General features: G+C 40.6%; 1 protein-coding gene across 5 annotated transcripts in view; it reads left to right on the top strand.

Moving 5' to 3' along the window:
• Fmn1 (formin 1) overlaps positions 1-26,502 on the top strand; it is a 368,593-nt gene that overhangs the window by 167,996 nt on the left and 174,095 nt on the right. For all 5 annotated transcript variants that reach the window (XM_041678896.1, XM_041678897.1, XM_041678900.1 and 2 more), the window contains 2 exons: positions 20,227-21,014; positions 24,339-24,489. In XM_041678896.1, coding sequence (XP_041534830.1) covers positions 20,227-21,014; positions 24,339-24,489 — 939 coding nt within the window. The remainder of the gene's footprint in view (positions 1-20,226; positions 21,015-24,338; positions 24,490-26,502) is intronic.

A 26,502-nucleotide genomic window follows, 5' to 3' on the forward strand; every position in this document is an offset into this window, starting at 1 on the left:
TTGGGTTTATAACAGTTGGTAATGCTGCAGAGAGGAAGAACGAGCATGTGCTGGACGGGTGGACCACGAAAGCAGCCTGTGTGTTACAGTCTCACACCGTTCAGCCTGAGCAGGTCAATCAGGGAGCTGGACAGAAGGGTGTAAATTGCTCAGAAAATATTTCCGAGAGTGGAAGATGGTGAAACCAAGGAACTCAGAGGAATTGGGGGGGGGGGGGGGGCGGGTTGCAGACCTGACAAAATCCTTTTCTATGTATTTGCCTATCAAGGCGCGGGGCTTCCTGAATTTCAGTAATGGATTCGGCCATCCTAGATGTTGAGATTCCTTCCTTCAGTCATACTGTTCCCTTCATCTTAAATCCCTGCTCTCCCTGGAAAAGTTCTCAACACCAAGCACGTGCCACAAGCCCCGGCACCAGTTTCCTTCTTTTACGGGTTCTCTGACATGGGTCCTCAGACCGCATTCGGGGTGATTGTCCTTTGCTGCCAATCATCTTGGACCAGTGGTACAGTCCTGCACCCTGCGTACCCACAGCCGGGACCCAGTTCCTCCCCTTCTTCCTTTGGCTATACTTCTGCCCCATCTGTTCAGCTTTGCCTCACACTCGACCCCTCCAAAGGGGGGGGGGGGGTTAGTCACTTTGTCACAGATTAATTTATTTTTGCAACTTTACCTCTCCTTGGGGGCTTTCTACACTTCCTTGTTGGCGTTTGTGTTTTGCCCTGGGTTCCAGCATGACATTTCTGACTTTTTCTGGAAAATCGGAAAATGTTTCCGGTGTCTCATTCTAAACCGTCCAAAGCTGGAATACCTAGAAATAACCTCAAGGTTTAAGGGACTCCACATCATTTAGCGCCCCCTCCTGGTCCTAACACACTTCTCAGAGAGGTGTCTTTCCTCAGCTTCCCTGGTCATATGAAATTTCACCCCTCTCCTGGAAGTCCACACCAGAAACCTCAGATGCATCCTTAACAGCTCTTGCTCCCTCGGTTTCAGCATCTTCTTGGTGGTCAAACAATGCTAACTGTAGCTCCCTTGTCCTCTGCCATACATATTCTCCCAACATCCTCTTGCTGTCGTGTGGATTTAGGGTTTTAGCCTAACTTACACACATCCATACTCTTCTCAGATCATTATCCTTCTCTGTAGCCATCTCTAGAGGCTCATGGTTACCTAGTACGTGAAATGAAATGCACTTATTCGGGTATTCAAAACCTTCTGATATCAGCGTCCTACCTAGTTTGCTTTGTATTTTCACCTTTTGCCGCTCCTTTTCCACTTTCCTTCTTTGTTCTTTCGCTTATTGAGTCCAGTAGGAGCTCACTGGTAAATAAGACACATTTCTCCTGCTTTGGGGCTTCCATCAGACTGTACTTGGGCACCTCACAGACTCTAACATTATAACCATGCCCTTGTCTACCTTTCTTTATCTACAACCTCCAGTCCCTACCGCAGCGTGGATTAAAACCTTTAACGAAGAGCAGACAGTTGTATTTTCCATCATAGTAAGATATTAGTGAATAAACTAACCATAGTGTTTTCTCTTCTATTCACCCCTATAGTAGAATAGTTAGTGTTTTTCAAATTCTGAGGCAAAGGAGAACTGTAATGAGAAAATTGTCTTCCTAGAAGGATTTTTTTTAAAAAAAGATATTTTGTCAATTTGTAATTTTTTACTGTTAGAATGGTGTTTGTACTTTAGATAATCCTAGATGAATAATTATCATATGTTCTGTATTTTGAGAGTTATAGTGAGTGGCCATTTGCAGTAGGTGAGGTGTCTGTAACAAGGGTCTTGAGTCTGTGATCATTTTTGAATTCTTTAGAGATGAAGAATTCAAAGCTGTTGTAGGGTGTGGCTTAAGGGCTCCTTTCATTTCCTTCTCAATACATCTAAGGGAGATGGCACACTTCCTAAAGGAACAGGGTTCTCACAGATAAAACGTCAACCCCCCTTTGAGAGCTGTTACGGACTAGCTACAGTCAGCAACAGGAGAGCTCTAGAGGACATGACGACAGAAGCCTTGTGAGTGAAAGCCCAGTCTTTTCCAGTCCACTGCTCCATCACAGTTGTGTGGAAACTGCGCCTGAGAAAGATTAGAAAGCCCTGGTCTCTCTTTAAGTGACGGGTACTAAAGGCATCAGGTAGCCCACGCTGGGGTGTGGTAGAGAAGTAGCCACTGTCCAACATTTAAGTCTACATGTTTAGAAACAACATTTTCAGACATATAAACAAAATCGAGCACATTTCCGCTCCAGAATGTGGACACATCTTTGAATCATTTATTTCAAATACTTTTTAAAGCAAATAATTGTCCTTAAGACCAAAAAGTTATTGATAATTTTCTCCCCGCCCTCATTCTTTATCGCGTGTGGATTGCTTCCTAATTCTGTGGATTTGTGAGGCGTGGCTAAGTGTTCACGTTCCCTGTTCTTTGTGCCTCGGACTCAAGTCTTGGGCTCTAAGGGCATCACTCACTAGAAGTTCATTAGCAACCTCATTACCTAGAGAGGAGACAGAGAGGCTGCCAGCTCTCTGTAATACCTCCTGGAATGCCCCCCCCCCTCCACGTCTCTCCCCAGACCTGCATCCAGGCACTCTGATGGCAAAAGATTTTTAAGAAAAATGCAACTCAGAAGTCTAGAGAACATTGCTGAAGACTGCTGGAGGATTTTTCACAGCAACCCTGAAATCATAGAACCAAGCATACTCAGGCACGGAAAGAAGTTTCCCCCTTGATGAAGTCCATTTGTAGAATTGGATTATTAGTATTTTTGTCACAGATAGGTCAGGTTTGAATTTACTGATACATCATGATTATCTATGATACATTAGTTTAAAAATCTGAAAAATAACATGAAGAAAATAAAAACAAGAAAACAGCTCTGAAGAAAATAGTTTTTTATTGTTATTGTTATTTGTTTGCAAATACAGTTGAGATGGGATGCATTCTAACAACATTTGGATGAAAAATTCTTCTTGCCAATATTTATAAAAATCAAATTATTTTCTTCAAACACCTCAGCCATTTTAACCAGCTTCATATGCTGTGTTAATAGCATGTTCAAGTGCACGCAACCAGGAAGCCTCCTGCTTCTCTGATGCACACTGGAGAAAGGGGATGGCCCACCTTGGAATTCCTAGTAATCTAAACACTTAGAGTGTAAGTGGTGTGTAACCGTTTAAGGCAAATGACCGGCCTAGATATTCGGTCAGTTCATTTTCTCCTGGAGAGGATGCTGTAGGAGACCGAGACGTTGTCTCTTGTAGCTGACACGCCCATTCTGTGAAACAGCAAGGGGGCCCTCACGTGGAATAGCATAGTCGTCATGTGGTTTGATGGAACATTACAAGGCTGACCCTCTGCCTGAACATATATAGTTAGCTATTGATCTTTGCATGATTTGTGAAGGAGTTATGACTGAGCTTTCAGGTAACACTGTCCCTGTCTCTACACTGTTAAATATGTGCAGCTATAAAGTCTAAGACGGGTTATAGGGAAGAAAAATAATAATCATCTATAATTCTCTTTCAGAATAAATTTGAAATGACGTTTAAATGTTACACAAAATTAAGATATATGATGAGAACATTTTATACATTATATTTCATGTTTGATCAGTTGGAAAATAAGACTTATTCAAATTCATTTTTTATGTTTACTTAGGGTAATACTGGTCTTGTAGCAATTATCCTTTCAAAAAGTACAAATTACAGAGACGGAAATCAATCAAAAATAATACAGTTTAGTGGAAGAGAGGGAGGAGGGAGGGAAGAAGAATACGGTTTGTCTATCTTCCAGGAGAAGAGAATCAAGTCAAAATGAGACCCGATCCTTTCCAACTTGTTCTGACTGCATCCTTCTAGAGCGGCCTTTCTTGTGAATCTTTCTGTTCCAAGTACCATCAGCCTTCTAGCAATCAGAACACATGTTCTGCCAAGTCCCACTGTCATCTTAACTGTTTAAGGCATCAAACACCCTAGGTTTATAAATATATAATTAAAGCCCCACAGAAAAATAAACCTAGATGGGGGATTTATGCTTTTCTTAATTCATGTTTATACAAAGAGCAGATCTGTTTTTGTAAATATTACATCAGTTCTCTTTGAGCTCAAATAACTTGGTGCGACACCGCCAAAGCCGTTTCTAGAAACGATGCGTATTGATGCCCTGTGGTTAAGGAACCTTTTCTGTGGCCTTGTAGAATTGGGCTGTTACTCAAAATGGCATTATTTGGGGGACCCGCTGCTGTCTGCAAGCGCTCTGGCTGTGGGTGCACTTTTTTGCTTATATCCCACCAGTTACAAAACAGACTCAATTGCAATTCAATTTAAGAAACATTTCTGCCCCATCTGAGACAGACCCTTAACGATCCATGCTTTAGAAAACGGAATTATTTTTGAACAGAAATTTAGAAATATTATTTCCACTACAAAGGAAAAAAGTCTATCACCCACATTGTCTTGGATGCTGCCTTAATCATTTTGTCACCACGGTGACAAACACTGGGAAAACAATTCTAAAGGAAAGAAGATTTGTTTTGGTTCACAACCTCAGAGGTTCATTGTAAACTTACTTTATTGTGGAGGACCCAAGCATGTGGTGGAAAAAGCAGGTCACTTCCCAGTAGACAGGGCACAGAGAGGCACAGGAAGGGGCCAGGATAAGATACAGTCCTTGAGGACATACCTGCAGCCTCCAGCTAGTCCTCAGCTTCTCAAGTTTCTAGGGCCTCCCCAGGGTAGTGCTGCCTATGGGAACCAAGGCTCCTTCCTATACAAGAACTGGGGCTGGGTGGTGGATTTCCTGTCCAGACCATAACAGGTGCCGCATCAAGGTTCTTTTTGTTGCTCAGACCATAACAGGTGCTGCATCAAGGTTCTTTTTGTTGCTCTAGGCATTTCCTGCCCTCTTCCACCATCTTGTCGTCTGATCCAGTGAAAGAGTATTGGAAACTACAACAACCAGTATGAGTGTGTGTATGTGCGAGTGTTTAAAATAGTTGAGGATATCCATCGAATTAAATACTTTTGTTCTTTCTTCAGTGATTTTAGAACAAGAACAGTGCTCTGGACATTGTTCCTAAACAGAAATGTGCCATCTGTTCACAGTTACAGCAATATGTGTGTACTGAAGAATGTTTATTTTGACTTATTCTGGGTCACTTCATTGGTTGACCCTCATCTGGGCCCCGTGTGTATTATATAATCATTTAGCTGGAAGAACCAGTAGACAAAACAAACTCCACACAGTCTGTATGGGATGGACCTAGAGCTTTGGGCTTCTAAGTGCTCTGAGTTGATGAGTTTTGAGAGCAAAGATCATTGTCAAAGTCAACCGCGCACTTACCAGCTATGAGCTTGTTGAGGAAAGATTGTACTAATGAGTCTACCTGGTGTGTTATGGTCCTTTATGGACACTGCCCAGTCATTCCTCCCATTTCTTTTCCTTTTACTAAGTGAACCCAGTCCTCGTGGACAAAGTAAGTAGAGGTTTCTGAGTGCTGAATGGAGACCTTAGAAAACTCTTCATTGGTGCAGAAATATCTGCTGAGGGGTGCATAAGAGAACAAGAATCCAAAATGATGACCTCATGAAGTGGACTCATTTGGATAGTGGAAGGAAAATGAATAGGAGGCAGGAGAGTTTCAGATAGAGGAAGAGGACCAAGATTCTAAAATGACCATTAAAATCTAAAGTTCCGAAGGAGAATGAGGGGAAAACCTACCAAGCTGGTTAATTTGGGGATGCTTTTGGCTATTGATGTGAACATTTTCAGCACAGTGATGGCAGCATAAAACACAAACCTTTATGTAGAGCCCCTCTGGATTGTAGTCTTATGATTGGCTGTGAATTTTAATTCCTGGTAGCTGCTGTTAGTTATGTCTGATAATATATAAGCCCTACGATGTTTCTCAAACAGTGTTTTTATTTAATTTTATTTTTTCAGTTTTTCTGAAGCTTGATATAAATGTTTTTCACTTTCCATAAAAATTGTGCTGGGAAGCAAGGCGATCAGCAGCATCCTAGTTTTGCAGAATAGGTACTACTGTAAGAATGCGAAGCTCATGATACTGATGGAAGTACAGGCTTCATCTTGGACCCCCCAAAGTATATGAAACAAGTAATTTAATCGTATCATGGAACAATTTTATCTGTTTGATTGGTGATGTTCTATGTAACTAAGGAAAATATGGATGTTTTTAGAGGACAATTTTAAAAACATAAGGTATCTGTTACACTAGTGCTCATCCATTCTTAAGGCTGGATTAAGACAAACACAGGTTTAAGAAATCTGGCATGATACAACCATCCTAGTTATGAATTTAAGGCAACTGCTCTTTCTCATATTCAGTCTGTACAAAAAAATGAATCTGTCAACAGCTGACCTTAGACTGGGGGAGACTTCAAGGAGTGGGCCCTTTCCCCACTCCTACTGAACCAGTGGCCACTGACAGATTCCAGGAAGTTAGAAATCACTGGCATTAGTTGTGTAACCGCTGCAGAGCCTGCCAGGCTCCAAAGGAGCATTCTAAGCCGAAGATCACACAAGTGGCTCTGGTTAAACTCACTAGGTATCTAAACAAGAGAGAAACACATGAATATGGAAAAGGGACTTGTAGGGAGGAGCTGGGGGTGATGGGGTAGGAGAAAGACAGGAGGGGTGAAAAAGTAATCTGAATGTGTTGTATACATATGTGAAAATGTCAAACAAATTCAATAATAATAATAATAATAATAAATAACCTTGTTCAGTAGTTGGATGATGTTAGATTTATTTTCCTTTCAGAATTGTGGAAACTTATTTGTAGGCATTTTATTATTTATATTATTGATCAACTACTGTAGGAAAAATCAGAGCCCTTGTCAGTCATATGATGGAAAAAGCACTATGAGAAAAGGGAGGAAAGAAAGTACAAGATCACAGTATTAAAGGTAACAGAAGAGCCCAGCATGGAGTTTTGGGCTGTTCGTCACCCACCCTGACCAGGATCCATGCTTCAAATGTTAGAATGTTGATGAATCTCGTAGCACATCCCTGATGATTAGCGCCAGTCATCTCACACCCCAGGCTTGCAAAGAAGAAGTTCTGGAAAATGTGGCCACAAAGTCAGACATCTTGTAATAGTTATGGAAGAGGTTCAGTGTTTCCTTAAAGGGCTTAGAAACTTGTGAATCTCTAAGGCGTAGACCTTTAAAGTTTTTGAGGACTTATTTTACTCTATTGTCTGATGCAGTGTGTGTGTGTGTGTGTGTGTGTGTGTGTGTGTGGCGACGGGGACAGGGGAGGGGTGTGAAGGAAAGGAAAGAGACCTGAGCGAGCACAACTTTTCTAACCGTTGAAGTGGTTTTTATCCATCTGAATAGATCTGGAAAGATGTGCTTGAGATGCTAGCATTCCGAAGACAGAAAACAATGACTCAAGGCATTCAGACCACAAAGACAAAGCGTACTAGTAATACATACGTGGATGCTATCCAAACATACGCCTTTCATAGCAACAGTGTACAGGGTTTGAAAGCAGAGATGTTCCTTTTCCAATGACGTGAAACCTGTTCACAGACTTGCTGACACCCCTCTGGAAGCCCCTAGTGAAACCTGATTTGTCAACACCCTATGCCTCAATTGTGGTTTCTGTTGCTCTGATAAAACACCTTGAGCAAAGCAACTTGAGGAGGAAAGGGTTTATTTTATCTTACATCTTAGAGCCCATCATCCGAGGGAGACAAAGCAGGAACTGGTACTGAAGTCATAGAGAAGTGCTGCTTACTGGCTTGCTGGGTCCCATAGCTTGCTCAGCCTGCTTTCCTATAGCATTCAGGACTATCAGCCCACAATGAGCTCACCCCTCCCACATCAATCACCAATCAAGAAACGTGCCACAGACTTGCCACCAATCTGGTGGGGCATTTTTTTTTTTAATTGAGATTTTTCTCTTCCCAAGTAACTCTAGCTTGTGTCAAGTTGACATAAACCTAGCCAGCACACTCTGGTATTTTGGCCCACACAGTTTACAGATAAAAATAATTGTCAGAAATAGGAAATAAATTTAAGTTCATGCTGTAACTTTATTATGAACTAATGCCAGGTTCTCTTTTTTTTGTTGTATTTTTCCCTTTGCTTTCCTTTGAATCTCAGTGTATGTCAGAAAATATGTCTCCTTGGGTCCATGACTGAAGGATTGAGACTGTACTCAGCTTTGAAGTCCCTCTCACATCTTAGACCTTATGCAATGAGTGTGTCCTTTTAGCTGGGGCAAGTAGGTTTTAGAAATTTAGGGAAGCATTTTAGTCCAGGACCCAGGTAATAAGGCCTTCTTATTTCTTTTCTTTGCTGATGACTTGACAATTTGGAGCTCATTCAGTGGTAGATTTAGCCAATGACTAATCCCTGGGGAGGCTTGAAGTGTCAAGGAGAAGGTGGCTGTGACCTAGGCACGTGTCATTGGTCATTTGCTCAAGTAATGAAGCCAGGAAGCGAAATACCACCTACTTGCTCATAAAAATAAGTTTTGAGAGAGTGAATGAGTGTTCGGGACTTAGAGCAGATTATTGCTAATATAATAAAAAGCAACATGGATGACCTGGGGTGCCTTTGCTGATCAACCCAATTCATTGATTTTTTTTTTTGTAGTTGTCAAGTAAAAACTTACATTTGAATAGTACCTTGATAATAACCGTCCTGTAAAACCTAGTCAGCTCAGCTGTACTTCAAGTGATAAACGACATGAACATAGTGCTGTGTTCAACTCCCAACATGAGCTTCTCCAAAGTACAGGCGTTTTGGTGATCGTTTTCTTAAGACCTGATATGCTGGGATGCTCGCTCTACAACATTTGACTGTTAGAGAAAGCAAAGAGCCCCTTCTCTGCTATAGTGAAGATGAGTTCATGGCCTCCTTAGTTCTTATAACCACAAGTCAGCCCCAGGTAGGAAATTTCTCTTAATCATTCATCTGAGTGACATTTGGTTACCAGAAATCCACATCAATTCTAAAGATGTAAACCAATTTTCTAGACAGAAATCCTAGAACCTTAATATTATGATATATTATTATATTTTATATTATATACATCATATATAAATTTGTTAAAAGTATATCTAAATATTTATATTAAAATTACATGTAATATAATTTAATGATATTACAATTACATATAATTTAATGACATTAAAATTACTTAATATTTTATATGTATATCTATTTGGTAAAGGGCACGTACGACTAGGACAACATATTGGAGTCAGGTCTCTCCCTCTACCATGTGGATCCCTGGCATCAAACTCATGTTGTCAGTATGGAAGCAAGTGCTTTCCCCACTAAGCCACCTCACAGGGCCATAGATCCTAGCATCTGATGCATGAATTTCAGCCTTATTTTTATCCCAGAAGAACTTAACAGCTGGTTCCTTTTGATATCGATTAATTCTCATTGGATAATTCTTTGTAACTTGCCTAATAGTCACTTTCAGTGTCCTACCTGGTTCTTAAAAGTGAAACAAAACAAGAAAAAGAATGTTCGAGCTGAAAGTTGGGAACATGCAAATAAAGCATAATTTAGTTTCAAATGATACCATATCCTAGTTTCAAAATGTAACTGCTGTACAGATGGGGTATTGGCCACAGGACAGTTCCCCCTCAGGGACAAGTGGGTGAGTCACTGAGACCAAAATATTAAAATGATTCTTATGCTTAAGAGTCTGTCACTGTTTTAAGGGGCAGAGTTTCCTGTCATTTGCTTCTGAGCACACAAGAACTTGAAGCAATTCATCATTGGACTAGTTGTGGGATTTATAGCAATAATACAGCATAAAACTCCCAATTCTCTTTTCTTACTACAGAAGGGATTGGTGTGTTGGTTTATTGTCTAAAAATATGTAATTTGGGGTTTGCTCGTTAGGGTTAGAATTACATTTTGGAAAAACAAAGACTGAAAATTGTTTTAATGGATATCTCTTTGCGTATTCATCCTATGATCTATACTTTATTTGGTTACATTAAAAAAAATTAGAAACAAAATGTTACTAAAATATCCCCCTTTCTCTTTTATTTATTTCACAAAATACATGTTGGCTACACTCGGTTTGTATCCCAAGTACGAGCTTCAGTGCAAATTTCCAACATCTTTTGGTTTGTTTTACTTCCCCACTACTTTTGTGGCTATCCCTACTTATAGTTGCTTATTTTGAAAGTTTATTACTGAATTCTTTGAAATATCGTCTTTCAAGAATATGTCTAATTTTCTCTTCATTGGCTACTTGGCTTCTAATGTGTTTTCACAGAACCTTAATGAGTCTGCTGATCTCATGAGAGCATTTGCTTTGGTAGTGAAAGGTGGGGCTCTTTATATAGACTGCATAATACCACACTCTAAGCTATTATGAAGTTTTCAAAACAAAAGCTGTCTACATTCATAGAAAGTTGAAAGATCGGAAGTCTTGTGTGTGTAAAATTATGAACGTTGTAGAACTTTAGGAAGCTTCATGGATTAAATTTTAAATATCTAATTTTAGACAACAAAATGAAGCTTGGAGAAAATGTAAAGCTTGGCTAAGGAGCCAAGCTCCTAATGGCAAGGAGCTAGTGACTGAAGTATCTGGAAGTAGAATCTAACTCTCTTGATCTCTTTTTAGCCAATTGGTTTTCTGTCATTTACATGGAAACCATTCAAGCTTCAGCCCGTAGTTTAATGACTCCAGCTACTTTTCAGAACAGAGAGGAAATGTTTCAATCAAGGATCTCTAATAAGAAAGTATCTCTGTATGTGTTTTGATATTTTGACTTACTAAGAGATATTTAATGGGAAAAATTATGAATTACCAGTGTTGGATGATGAGGTGCATGGTAGACTAGAGTCTATCTCTTAGTAGCCATTCAGTTAATATGTCTGTATTTCTCTTTCCTTGTTTGGGAAATAAAAATGTCAAAGTCAGCATTCTGATTGTTGCCAAAATTGTACACACTGATATAATTACAAATTTGTTATAAATTACAAGTGGTATATATTATTCCCCATTCATAATTTAGAGTTAGTCTGGTCAACTTACTATCTAGTTAGCCATTTGGTAATCATTCAAAATGGTGTTGTAATTCAAATTACAACAGGATTCAAATTCCTTTATGATCAGTTTCTAGCTGTGGGCTCTTATGCAGGTTGGGACATCCTCAACAAGGTGTGCCTCACTGAGCTGCAAGAACTAGAATGGGTAAATGTAAGACTCAGGGCAGTGCGCCCAACACTCTATGTTGACTTCTTCCTGTGTCCGTTCTGAGCATCAGCATTGCTTTCACACATAGGTCGAGTACATGTATTCGTTGTCCAGCACTTCATGCATTGGAATCTATTCCCACGTCAATCTAAGTGAACTTTCCATTGCTTTGAATGTTCTTTCCTCCCTCTCCTCCCCCTCCCCAGTCCTGTTTTTCTCACTCTTACTAAGTTCTCATTATGGGGATATATCAGATGTACCTCACGTGTCTGAGTGCCCCTGAGATGCCCTTTTGGTTGTAATTTGATGTGCTTTTATTTCTGATAAGAAGAAAAAAAATACTGATAATAGTTAATTAAAGCCAGCTATTGGCAACTTACGGGCCTTTCATAAACCCGATGCCATTCTTTTCATTAGCAGAGATCTTTTATTTTACTCTGGCAACAGCAAGGCAGTTAAGTAAAGGGCCGATGTAGTGTTTATGCAACTATCAAAATGGAACACAACAGTAAAACTCAGTTGGCCATATCCAAATCGACAGAGACAGCATCTTCTTGCCTTGCCAAGTGCTCTGTGAGCACTGAATCTCATCCCTTTCGAGTCTTCCCTGTTCTTCCAGTTCTGCTTTCCTTCCCTTTCCTTTCCCTTGCTCCCCTCAGCTTACACTGCACCTTCCTGGAGCGGTGAAGCTTTGCTCTCCTTTTGCTTAGTTCCCCCATACTGTCTAGCCTCCCCCACAAGGATGGAGACTTTGGAAGGGTCCCTGGAAGGGACTGACTTGTTCCAGTGGCACAGCAGTTCAACTTGACTCTTTACTGACCTGGCAGCAGCAATGGGAGATGTTTGTAGCAAGAACAAAACGCTAATGGATCGTTTTCTCACCATGCTCGCTCTCACCTGGCGTCTGTCATCAGCTGGCATTTGTTCACCTTCTCTTTGACAGACATGCGGGCGGAGACCAGACGAGCACATGTCTCCTTCTGTTGCTTGAGTTTCAGAACAGTGTGTTCTTTCGATAGTATCTCTGAAAGGTAGTACTTATGGAGGATATTAAAAAATAATGAGGATTTGGTAGGCGAAGGGAGAACCAGCCCCAGAGGAAACTAGGGAAGCTATGTAGAGCCCAGTTCCTAATCAGATTAAAATCATAAATGTAATTCAGTTCTCACTCATGTGGGAATAGCCCTTGAATATACTGAGGGGATACTTAGCTACGTTATATATTTTGAATTATTAAAACTATATACAGTCAACAATAACTTTGAGAAACACATTAATTTTAAAAACTGAATTTTTTAGGCCAAAAAGTGATAGGAAACAGATAAGAAGTGATGTCAATAGTCTGTTAAGAGTACGCATCAGGGATACTCCCTGCTCAACCACAGATCCCGCCTGTCAGAAGACCATATACCCTGCCTACAGAACTTGTCTGCTCTCTTTGTTCTCCCAGAAGACCCAATCCCTCAGGTTCATCACGGATACAGCCTACCTGTCACCCCATTCATGGCTTCTATGGATGTCGCAGACCATCCCTTCTTGACCTCCCAGAAATTAGCACCAAAACTCAGATGCCCAACATAGCTGAAGCACAAGAAAAAGGCCGTTCCTACATGAAGATGTTAGAGATGGTTTTCTTTAAAAGAGGAAATTAATAAACTCCTTTTAACATCCAGGAGAGCACAAACAGTTGGAGGAGATGAATAAATCTCTCAAATAAATTCAAGAAAAAGCAAACAGTTGAAGGAAATGAATAAAACTGTTCAAGACCTGAAAGTGGAAATAGTAGCAATAAAGAAAACACAAACTGAGGGAATTTTGGAAATGGGAAATCTAAGTGAACAGGAACTACAAATGCAAGCTTCTCCAACAAAATACAAGATAATGGAGGAGAAAATTACAGTTATTGAAGATATGATAGAAGAAATACATTGGCCAAAAAAAATGTTAAATCTAAAATATGCCTGACACAAAATATCCAGGAAATCTGGGACACTGTGTACAGGCCAAACCTAAGAAACATAGGAATAGAGGAAAGTGGAGAATCCCAGCTCATAGGGCCAGAAAATATTTTCAACAAAATTATAGGAGAAAAATTTCCTAACCTAGAGCAAAAAATATCATATGGATAAAAGAAAGCATATTTAATAAATGGTGCTGGCACACCTGAATATCAACATGTAGAAGAATGAAAATAGACCCCTATCTATCACCATGCACAAAACTCAGGTCCAAATGGATCAAAGATCTCAACATAAAGCCTAGCCACAGTGAACCTTATAGAAGAGAAAGTGAAGTACTCTTGAACACGTTGGCACAGGAGACCACTTCCTAAATATAACTCCAGCAGCACCAACACTGAGAGAAACAATTAATAAATGGGACCTCTTGAAACTGAAAAGCTTCTGTAAAGCAAAGGACACAGTCAGCAAGACAAAACAACAGCCTACAGAATGGGAGAAGATCTTCATTTACCCCATATCAGTCAGAGGTCTAATCTCCAAAATATACAAAGGGCACCCAGTTTGTTTTTGGTGTTTTTTTTTTTTTTTGAAACACTACTACAACTTAAAAAAAATCCTGGATAGCTATAAAAAGAACTTCTGGAATTATCACCATCCCCCAATTTCATGTTATACTAAAGAACTATCCATATTAATAAAAACAGCATGGTATCGGCATGAAAATTGAAACTTGGATCAATTTAGTAGAATTGAAATCCCAGACATAAATCCACACACCTATGGACACCTAGCAAAAAGCCAGCATCTTCAACAAATGGTGGTAGCTACATGAAGAAGAATGCAGATGGATCCATATTACCCTGCACAAAACTCAGGTCCAAGTGAATCATAAACTAGATGCACTGACCTGATAGAAAGGAAGATGGGGAATAGCCTTGAACACATTGGCATAGAAGACTTTCTATACAGAACACCAATAGCACAGGCGCTAAGACTGAGAATAAAAGGGATCTCATGTAACTGAAAAGCTTCTGTAAGGCAAAGAAAACTGTCAATCAGACAAAGAAGCAGTCTACAGAATGGGAAAAGTCTTTTACCAACTCCATATCCAATAGAGGATTAATACCCAAAATAAATAAAGAACTTAAGAAACTAGATACTACAAAACCAAATAATTCAATTTAAAATTGGGATATAGATCTAAACATAGAATACTCAATAGAGGAATCTCAAATGGCTAGGAAACACTTAAAGAAATGTTCAGCATCCTTAGCTGCCAAGGAAATACACATCAAAACTATTTTGAGAATTCATCTTTCACCTGTCAGAATACCTAAGATCAACAATAACACAAGTGACAGCTCATGCTGGAGAGGATGTGGAGTAAAGGAACCCTCCCCCCTTGCTGATGGGAATGCAATGGAGGCATTATGGTAATCAATGTGGCAGTTCCTCACAAAATCAGGAATCGATCTTCCTTAAGACCCAGCTATATCCAAAGGACATTCTATTCTACCACAAGGACACTTGCCTCAACTATGTTCAGTGTGGCTTTATTCATAATAGCCAGAAATTGGAAGCAACTTACATGTTCCTCAACTGAAGAATGGGTAAAGGAAATGTAGTACATTTACATAAGGGAGTATATTACTCACTATTAAAAATAAGACATCATGAAATTTGCAGGCACATGGATAGAACTAGAAAAAAAATCATGCTGAGTGAGGTAAGCCAGACTCAGAAAGACAAGCATAGTATGTATTCATTTATAAGTGGATATTGGCCATTAAGAAAATGATAACCAAGCTACAGTTCATAGACCCAGAGAAGTTAGGCAAAGAGGAGGGCTTTGGGGAGGTTGCATGAAAGAAAAAGTCTACATCAATCTGTAAGTGATGGCTGATAACTGACAAGTCTGAGGTCTTGCAGTTTATGCCATGCATAGGACTACCATGAACACAAAGAGAACCTAATGCTTTTTATTGAAACTTCATTTGTAGTTGGATAGGTAATATAGAGGCCCAAAGAAGACTTCATACTTATAGGTCAATCAATCAATCAATTCAACTCACTTAGCATTGTGGATACTTAACTAGCCAAATGCTCCGTAATCTTCTGGAAGTTTAAACATGCATAAGGCGTGGTTCCCAACTGCCTGGAGTCTTTAGATTTTCCAAGAAGATAAACATAAATGACTATCATACAGTTTGAACCTAGAAAGTTCTTTGGCAATACAGACAATGGAAAATTTGTGTCTAGAGGAACCAAGGAAAGTTCAGCTGAGCTTGCGTGAGTTTTTCCTAGGACTTTCAAAAGTGGAAATAAGAGATTGAAGATGCTGATGAGGTAGCATATAAGCAAGGGATCATGGGAGATTGATCATGCTTTCAAGTGCAACTTGGGGACTGTATAGGAAAGTCTTTGAAAAATGGCAGAGATCAAGTTTGCATGAATAACAACTACCACATAAAGAATTTAGTGCCTTCTGTGTATAAGTACTATTCTTTCAATGTGGATAATGAAGAAATGCCCTCTTTACTGGGACATAACTGAATTAGGAAATGCCATAAGAAGGCACTGATACCATGGTGTCATTATCTCAGTTGCTGTGTTAAATCAGAATAAAAATGAACAAGAGTTGCTGTTAGCTTCTGCTCTGGCTTCCAACAAAATCTCTTAGTGAGTTTTAGTAGCACTGACCCAAGGAAAGTCTGCAGGAATGGACCTGATCAGTACCTTCTACAAAGTTCTCCATAGGGTTCTGATGTGGAGCAGGTTTGAGAACCATTCCTTGGACCAATGTAAATAATGTTGAAGAAAGAAAGCAGCATGATTTCAATGGGATTGCCTTGTTGGTGGTTGTGAGTTTGAAGGGGATAGGTATGGATTAACAGACTCTGTGTGTTCACTGTTCAAGTAAAGGAGAGTGCCCAAGTTAGAGAGGCACTATGTTCCATTCACTTCGTTTTGTTTGTAGCTGGGAGTTCTGAGGTCTGGGCTTGGTGGTTCATACAGAGAACCAGGATCCTAGAGAAAGGTCATCTTAGAGCAAGTATGTGATTATCAAGCAAAGTTCTGCTCAGATCCCCAGTCACGAAATCACTTCTCTGTCCCTCTAGAGCTGAGCTTAGACAAAGAAGAGAAAGCAGCACCTGCAGAGATGTAGTGAGGAGAGGGGAGACAGAGCTAAAGACAGCTTTCCAAACAGCGTGTTTTCTGGCGTGCATGTACCTGAGATGCTTGGTGAATAGTATAACGAGACACATCGGAAATAATTTAGTAGGAAATTGATGGGCCCATTGAGGGGATTTCTACTAAGACAAAGAGGTTATTGAATAGTGATGAGAATAGGTTCAGTTTTTGCTTCTGGGTAAGGGAGCAGGTGGACACTAAATCTTAGCGATCGGTAGGATTTCTCATCATGACCTCAGCATGTTGGTGTGGAGTGCCTGGGAATTCATTGCTTGCCTTCGTATTCATCCATCCCCCATGACAGTGAGTACAGCTTATATAGAACATACTTATGGAATCTACATTGGTTAGTCTGCTCTTGATAATCTTTCCTTGGATGTTTGTTGCAAAGAAAAGGAGTCCAGAGAGGACAATATTTCATGAAAGAGCATGATCCTGGGAGCAGTATGGAGATATATAAGCCTGGAGTCCATGGCACATCTCAGCAAGGGGCAAGGGCCCAAAGTGCACAAAAGGCAGAAAAGCAATCAGTGGAGCAATCTGGGGTAATTTTTCCATTCAAGTCTGTAAGTAATAACTAAGTGTGAAAGGGGGTCTTAAGGAATAGAACAAACAAAATTTTTTTTTGAGAAAAATCTTCCTGGAATCAGAGTTGGTTAAATTGAAGTTTAAAAGAAGCAAATAAAATCAGGTAGATTTTTAACTATTGTTCTGTTTTTAAAAAAGAAAAAAAAAAGGCCAGCCAAAGGCTTAGGTGACATGGATGGACACAAAGGACTAAATCAGAAACTGAGTGAGAACAAGGAGCCCATACAGTGCCCAGATGATGCCAGGTGACGTAAGAGGAATTCCAGAGGAGAAACTGGAGTTTGCCACTTAGGAGCTCTGTTTCAGACTAGTGGGATCTCTGGTAGTTGATTAAATATGCAGGTATATTAATCTGAAGGACAGTTGGAATCACAGTCGGAAGGCGCCAATTTAGAAGATGCAGCATATCACTGAGTGAATTTCATATATTGCTTGAATACAGAAAACATTGTACAGAGAGAATGCAGTGTGGGAAAAAGAATGGCAAACAGATGCCTCGCCGAACAACGTCTGAGCAACAAAGAGGAGAGGACTTCAGGGCTGACTGGAGAGAGCAGAGAGGTAGGAGAAAAAAATACCTGGACAGGAGGAGTGTGGTGTGGAATCAGGATTCCAGCGAAGTTCAATTTCAAGGCACCAGCTGCAGTCAGCACAACTAGAGAGGACAGGGGAAATCCACTGAAAAATGCCGACTAAATCCCATAAGTTCTCATAGAATGGTGGACAGATGCCAATTTTATTTGGCTCCAAGTACGCAGATGAGAAAGTGGACATAGCAAACATTGAGTGACATTCGTTCTTGTCTTTTACTCCCTAAAGCTCTGCCGTGAAGGAAAAGAAGAGGGAGAGGAAAAACCTGACAGCTGGGGAATTTAAAGGGTACTTTTGAAGCATGGAGCAGGATAGATAGACCATAGCACTAGGAATCATGCATGCCTAGTGAGTTCAGGACCCACAGAGGTGGTCATTGGTCCCTGATGTGTCTGGCATTGCAAAAGGCAACAGCGGTGGCAGAGGACTTACAAGGTACTTCGTTCTTAATGCTCCTTAATACCTGGTTTTACAAACAGGAACTCATCTGCCCATCATGGTTCATACCCCAAGTTTTCTTAAAGGGAAACTATGGTAGAGAGACATTAACCTACCCAATTGATCTTCAGCCTACTTCAGCAAGCTCTCGCATTAAACTCAGCTTCCAGAACAATGCATAAAAGCACATATCATCAGAGGTGGGATAGGCCTACAATTATAGATGCTGCTCGGTTATCTTATTGGAGGGCGTTTTCTTTAGGGAATGCGTGTCTCTATAGTTATTTCATAGCTTTATGAGGCTGAAGTCTTAAGTCGTGTCTTGACTTGTCAGTATTGATCCACTCAGAAAAACTTGTCAATACATGCCAATACAAAAACTTGTCTTGAAAATGGGTTTAGTGAGGAACAGCAATATGAAGTTATTTTGTTGTGACAAAACTAAAGTAGTTATGGAATGAAAATAAAATGTTGGTGTGTAATTCCAAGTAGAAATTGCAGTAGGGTGTAAGAGAGATAGAGAGAGAAGTGGTGTGTCTGGAATGATGCTGAAACAAAGGTAACCTTAGCTACACAGCTGGATGAAGCTTCGAGTTGTTTGCAGGTACTTGGTAGTAGAACACATGAAAATTGAGCATACTATTGTATTTGTAGTATATTTGCTCATATTGATGACTTCAGCTTTTTTTAGTCTTATGCCTTCATCCATCCAAAGTGTTATTGGAAAATTTACAAAAATAAGAATTTATGAAGCTCTTATTCTAATGCCATCACTATTAACACCTGATTTACATGAATAGTCTCATTTTATTATTAAAAACAAAACATTACTTCACAAATGAAGAAACAGCCAGGCTAAAGCACAGACCTAGAGAGCAGCAATGTTAACCATGGGATAGTGTGAATCTAGACTCAGACTGTTAACCCATCCACCCTGCTGCACATTCTAGTGTTGCTATCTCCACTTCCTTTAGAGTTTCCCCGGGGCTACCATGTTTAGGAATGGGAATATTATCTATCAGAAACTTTTGTCTTTAATTTCTCCTGCTACTCGGGGATTGATTTGTCAGAATCAATATTGGGAAAATTTGAACCTAGTTAAAAAATAGGGAAAATGTATCTCAGTGAAGGCAGAAGGCTTCCCTTTTTATTTAACCTTGCTGACTAGATCATTAAACACATTTCTTTAACAATTTAATGTAAAGGATTATACCCTTTTATGTAGCTGTTTTTCTAGATATCTGTGGGCTGAGGTTACAGCAAAGAAAGACTTGATTGGCCATTAAGCAAGGCCCTTGAGACAGAGAGTGTGTGTCTGACTGTTTCCGCCATTTTATCCATATTCCTTTCCAATGCTGTGCTCACTGCTGGGGTACAGAAATAGAGATGTCATCCTGTGTCCTCTGATGTCATCCAGTGGAGCTAATTATCTGGATGAGGGCCAGCAGTGAGAAATAGACCCAAACAGCCACACTGGTCAGCTTTTATCTGGAAACTTAAAAAAACAGACAATAAAAAAATACCATTGCTCGTCTCCATACCTCTTGTTCTGCAGCAGTGCTGCGGAAAGCAGACGGGGGAGGCTCTCTAAGGAACACAGAGAACAGCAGCCGCACACCAGCACAAGCTCTGGACGGCCTCCTCTACCCCGCATTCTTTTCTTAGTCTCAATCCACACCACAGGCTATAAGAGATACATTCAAGCATGTCCAAACTTCTATCAAATTAATTTCTTCTGCATTCGATATTAAAATTGAGTGAAAATTCTTAAGTAGAAGATTTGCGCTAAACTTTAACTCATGACAGTAATCTCCCCTAAACTCAGACACGATGGAGTTTTCCAAGACCGCCTAGATATTTAGTTGTCTGGAAAATTCTGAGATGAAAATTTGTACCCTTTTGGATTCTTGAACAAATGTCTCTACTTCTTTGCATTACAAAGGTTATTCTTTAAGACAGTGATTCTCAACTTGTGGGTCGCTATCCCTTTGACAAACCTCTATCTCCGAACGTATTTGCATCACAATTTATAACAATAGCAAATGTATAGTTATGAAATTGCAACAAAAAATAATTTTTTTGAGCATCACTACAACATGGGGAACTTATTAAAGGGCCACAGCATTAGGAAGACTGAGAACCACTGCTTTAAAGAGCACATCCACACATTCATGGTACTGTGGAATGCCTACTAGACATTTGTTATCATTAAATTCTTAGTTTCTGATTGATTTTTTTTTTTACAGGCTCAATTTGAACTCAAGACATTTCACATCCGGGGTGAGCATGCATTAATAACAGCAAGACTTGAAGAAACCATTGAAAATCTCAAGCAACAGTTAGACCACCGCTGGGGAGGAGGATGTGAAGAGATGAGAGACGCCTGCATCTCCACCGATGACGACTGCCCCCCAAAGGCCTTCAGAAATGTGTACATCCAGACAGACAGAGAGACGTTCCTGAAGCCCTGTGAAGGTGAAAACAAGGCAACCAGAAACAACCAGATAGTACCCAAGAAGTTGAATATCTCGTTAACCCAGCTCTCTCCCACAAAAGACAGCAAAGACAGCCTTGCACCTCTTCAGACAGAGGAGGGCATCTCCTCTAGTCAGCAGAAGAAATCACCTCCTCCCTCCACACCTCCTCCTCCTCCCCCTTCCATCCCTCCCCCTCCCCCTCTCCCCACTGGACTTGGACCCGTGCCACCACCAGCACCACCCATATCACCTGTGAGTGCTGGGCCACCACCACCACCTCCTCCACCTCCTCCACCACCTCCCTTGCCACCAAGTGCTGGACCTCCGCCACCTCCTCCCCCACCACCACTCCCTAATGTGCTGGCTCTCCCTAACAGTGGGGGACTTCCTCCTCCTCCCCCTCCTCCTCCTCCACCAGGACTTGCACCCCCACCTCCTCCTGGACTCTCCTTTGGACTCAGCTCTTCTTCTAGCCAGTGTCCTCGTAAACCAGCCATCGAGCCCAGCTGTCCCATGAAGCCTTTGTATTGGACTAGAATACAAATAAGTGATAGGAGGTAAGCTCATCCTTGACCTGTTCTCGGTTGCAAACTCACAAGATTCTTCCCAAGTGCTGTTTCATTATGGGCAGTTCAATATTTACATTGGGTAGCACCCATTCTTAAACTTAATATGTTGAATGCCTTGCGTACACAAGCTTAGAGTGTCAGGGAAGGGGTGGATAGTCTTTGCAAACTCCTCTGGGAGGATGTGTTCAGTATGTCCTCATCAAGGTAAATGTTCCATTTCATGGACTGGAGAAGAGTCCAGGTCTAGGTGAGGGCCATCTCTAACTCCACTGTATTAGTTGAGTTCTTAGAAAGAAATTGGAGCAGTCCCTCTGCGCTGTTAGTCACTGAGGGTTACTACAATATCTTTTATGATACCTTTTCTTAGTTTTTGATAACCAGACTTGTCATCTAGTGTTGGTCATTTTTTTTCTATCACTATGACAAATATCTGAGAAAAGTGTGAAAGAATTTATTTTGGCTTATGTTCTCAGAGGTTCAAATCTATCATGCCAGTGAGGGTGTAGCACAGTGGGGTAGCTCATCTCCTGGCCAGGAAGGAGAGAAACAGAACATACCAGAAATCTTCTCCTTTATTCCGTCTGGGCAATGAGCCTGTGGGATATTCAGGCCTGATCTTCCCACCCTTGGTTAATTCTCTTTGAAAAGGTTCCTGCAGATACCTTCAAAGCATCACTAATCTGTAGGGGCTTCTAATTGAATCTGGATATTTAGCAGTTACGGGTACGATTTCATTTTCTGGTAAAAATCTTGAGATGGTTGGTTAGATCAGAAGAGAGTCTTAAAATATAACTCCCCCCTTTGAACTCTGTTCATAAGACTTCTCTTACAGATGTAGTCATGCTTGACCTCCAAAGAAAGTAGCATGTGTGGAGAGCTGGTGTGGAGAGAACCTTTCATTTGTGAATGATATTGAACAGGACCTATACGGCAGAAAGTCATGCTGACTTGGAAACCTCCATCCAAACAAGTTAGACTTAGATTTCTTGCTTTATTTCTGAATCTCCCGGGAGGACAATGAGAGAAATATTGACTTGTTTCTTGACCACTTTCTAGGTTTGAAAATTGTTTGCAAAGACTGTATAATGATAATAATAATAAAACTACATTTTAAAAGCTTATTCCCCAATTCAAAAGGGTGGTACTGGATTTTCAAGCTTTTGTAAAATTCTTCTCAAGGAAGGCAAGACAACTAAACAAAATAACATATAGTTCACAATTATTAAAAAAAAAATGGAAACCACGGTAAGAGCAGGGGAAATACCACCAACCCAGGCATTTGATGAACAGAGTTGATGATGTATTTCATATTGTCCCAAGTCCTCCTGCCAAAAACTAAGGGTCAAGAGTTTACTTGTGGAAATTTCTAGATGTATTTATTTATTGCTGATAAAAGTGTTTTATAATTTCCCAAATGAATGGTTTAAAAAAAAAAAAAGATGATCCTAAAATAGTTCCCAACACTAATACTGATGTGCTAGTTTGCCATTTCTCATTCGAGATTTAGATATTTCCTAAGAGATGATTTCCCAGAATATTTGAGTTGCGTTTCTTTATGAGTACTCTCAGCTCATTGCAGTCACTCGCCAGTGATGAATCCCACCTGGGAGCCCTGGACCTACTTGTTCTGACCGCACATGGAACTGGCTCACACCTGTTTCTCACTTGCGTGCTTTCACTTCATCCCCCCAAGAGACGTCATGAGCAACCAAAGCCATAGGCCTAGCATCATAAAGCCTCATGCTGGGAGGACGGGCCCTTCATCCACTGTTCAAGGAAGAGTAAATGAGAATTGAGGAAAATCATTAGTTTTTTTTTCTCTTGTCATTTTCTACTTTTTTTTTTTTAATGGAAAACAGTCCAACACTCAAGCTTCCATCAGTTATGTTGGTTGGGCGGGTTCTGCAAACCCCATCAATCCAGTGCTTCACTTTCAAATGAAATGAAAACTAGATGGACAGGACATTAGGCGCGACTGACTTGATGGCTGTGTCGGCCTTGTCTCCTCTGTGATGTGTTAAGACCACAGCATGGCCACTCCCTGCCAATGTGACACATCAGGTTCTTTCTTCATGAGCCCCTCAATAAAAATTTTATACCTCTGAGCACAACTGCTTTGAGTATGAAAATCATGATTTGGTACCAAATCATTTAATAATATAACAAATATGTTTACTCTATGTGAAGTAGACTATATAGTATATTATATAAACTTAACTTTATTTTTAGTTTTAATTGAAACAAAAATATACATTGAAACAAAGGTAAATACTGTTAGGTGTTATGAATCATTCGTGCCATGCTCACATATTTGAAAAATCAATTTACCTTTTCTTTCTTTCTGGCATTAATAGTAACTTGAGAAAGGATTTCAATTCCACCATTATGCAGAAGGCACATGCCAGCTCATAGAGGTGGTTCTGATATACTTGATTTCTGGCAGCTGCTTGTTCACTGCTTCATAACAGACTATTTCTGAAAAATAAAATACAAATTCCCCATGGATGCTTTAGTTGGAATCCCATGGGGGCAGGGGGACTGATGCACGACAAGAGTTCATGGTTTTGTGTGGCAGATGAGCAGCTGACTGGTCATGTATTAAAGCCTTTGGACTGAGATGACCTGATTCAATCCTGAAAACTGTCTTTAAAATCTCAAGGCGGGGAGAGGCACATTTTTACCTTCCTGTTCCATTTCCAATCCTCTGAAGAATGACTTTGGACCTGTGGGAGTAGAACGGCTCTGTGGGAGTAGGATGCTTGCAGTCCAGTCTGATAACTTGAATTTGATTGCAGGGTTCCGGGTGGTGGAAGCACTGAAATTGCCCTCTGACCTGCACATGCATGCCATGGCCCGCGTGTCTTTTTCCCACATATATATCTCCTATACGTGTGTGTCCACATGATGAATACGTAAACTATAATACATTTTTAAGAATGTCCTTGCCCATGTATAGAACTGATTATCCCTTCTGCCTCCCTGTGATGCTATTTTTGCCTTCTTGACATGCCACAGCCGAGAGAGGAGCGGTTTGCATGGCCCCAAACATCAACCGCAGAAATTCTAGTCCTAAGGGCCTTCTCCAGAGCTCTTGTACTGAACTAACGACCATCATAGTTTTTGTATGTTTACATGGATATGTAGGTTAAAATATCCTGTTACATATTTTGACTTCTAAAATGTGTGACATGAGAAGCTTTTATCCAAGCATTACCAGGGTTTGACATTTGTTTAAAAGTGCATTAGAGAAAGATTTCATCATATTAGGCTATTTCCTCTTCCTTCATTTAACTTGATGTTTTCTCTTTCAAGCCAAGATGCCACACCAACTTTATGGGACTCCTTAGAAGAACCTCATATCAGGGACACCAGTGAGTTTGAATATTTATTCTCCAAAGACACAACGCAACAGAAGAAAAAACCCCTGTCAGAGAGCTATGAGAAGAAGAACAAAGTCAAAAAGGTGCTGTGCGATCATCATTGTAATCATAGACATATGGGAATTCCCTTATCCTTCTGCTTGCTGCTCTTTCCCGAAAAGATAATCTAAGCTTAGATGGCAAAAGGATCCAGTTAGTTTAAGAAACTTAGGCTTGTTGTTTTGGTTTTATCTTCTGAATTTTTAAACGTCATTCTGAACTATTGTCTGTGTTAGTTAGGGTTACTGTTGCTGTGATGAAACGCCATGACCAAAGAAACGTGTGGAAGAAAGGATTTATTAGTCTCATGCTTCCTTGTCCCTCACTGTTCATCATAAACAGAAGCTGGGACAAGGACTCAGACAGGGAAGGAACCTGGAGACAGGAGCTGATGTAGAGGCCATGGAGGAGTGTTGCCTACTAGTTTGCCCCTCATGGCTAGCTCATCTTGCTTTCTTATGGAACCCAGGACCACTAGCCTAGAGTGACCCCACCTGCAATGAGCCCTCCTACATTGATCACTAATTAAGAAAATGCCCTCAGGTTGCCTATTGCTGGATCTTATGACGACATCTTCTCAACAGAGGCTCCCTTCTCTCCTAGCTTGTGTCGAGTTGACATAAAACTAGCCAGCACAACTATAGTCATTAATTCTATTAAAAATGTATTTAAATTGCTATTAGTGAAAGTCTTTTGTATTCCACCCGAAAAATAGATCGCACAGGACTGTGGTGATTGCTCAGTTGGTAAAGTACCTTGTCAATAAACATGAGGATCTGAATTGGATCCCCAGGGGATCTAAAAAGTAATATGTAGTGTGAGTGCCTGTAATACTGGCACTAGAAAGACAGAGATAGGAGGATCCCTGGGGCTTGATGACCAGCCAGTATAGTCAACTCTAGTTCAGCGGGAGACCATGTCTCAAAAAACTAAGGTGTACCGTAGCTAAAGAAGACACCACAGTCAAGACTCTGACTTCTAAACGCATGTACACAAAGGCTTCTGTGGACTCACTCATGCATACATAAATATGCGTGTATACCTGCAAATTTATCTCATTCATAGAACCAGTTTATTAGACTCTATGGCCGAGGGCAGTGTTCTAAGTCTGTGCTCAAATGTGATAACAAGCAAAATGGAATGTTCTGTCCTTTACACTAGCTATTTTTCTTCCGTAGCTACTAAATATGGTAACAGTAAGTTCTATTGGACAGCTCTTTGTAAATATTAGCAATGTGTGAGAGGGAGAAAAACCAACCCTAAAATGGTTACTGCCCTGTGGAGTTTAACAGTCATTAATACAAGCAAACCTTGGCAATCCTACAGTAGAGCAAGGTGAGAAAAATCGGCATAAACAAGGGGCGTGTGGGATCTGCACTTTTAAATGGTGTTTTCAAGGCAAGTCCCATTGGGAAGATAGCTTCTGGGTAAGAGCATGAGGATTTAAAAACCAAAAGCCACTAGTCATCTGTAGAACTACTTTGCCATCATCAAGCAATCAGGCAGACGTGAGGCCCCATCATACCCCAGGTAAACACTGTGACCCAAGGAAAGGTGCCAGCCCTTGCTCTCTCCTAATCCCTGAGTTGTAGTACAAGATGATATCTGCTATGGTGTAGTAAATCTCCCAAAGGCCCACTTGGTAAAACTTTGGTTCCCAGGGTGGTACTACTGGCACCTTTAGGGTACAGTGCCAGTAGAAGGTCCCTAAGTCACTGAGGACATACGCTCAATAGGACTGTAGGACCCCAGTCTCTTATCACTTTCAGCTCATGGGGTGGGCAGAGAAGTTGGGTCTGCCATGTTCTCCTATCCTGATATGCTGCCTTTGCCAAGGGCCTGAAGCAAAAAAGACACAGGATTTTGGCATAGAACAGATGGAATAATGGGTAAAAACAAGCCCTTTCTCTTTCTACGTTATTTGCTTCAGGAATCCTCAGGTGTCTTGTTATTGTGCACAAAAGCTGGCTAATACAAGAGCCTCACATCAAGCCCTTCTGTGATAATGAAGTGAGCTCATGTTGTACGTGGTCTGTGGTATGCGATCAGTCCACATT

Source organism: Microtus oregoni, unplaced genomic scaffold (assembly GCF_018167655.1).
Source record: "Microtus oregoni isolate MIOR12 unplaced genomic scaffold, Mior012 000031F_ref0000149, whole genome shotgun sequence".
In the NCBI taxonomy this organism is placed as follows: Eukaryota; Metazoa; Chordata; class Mammalia; order Rodentia; family Cricetidae; genus Microtus; species Microtus oregoni.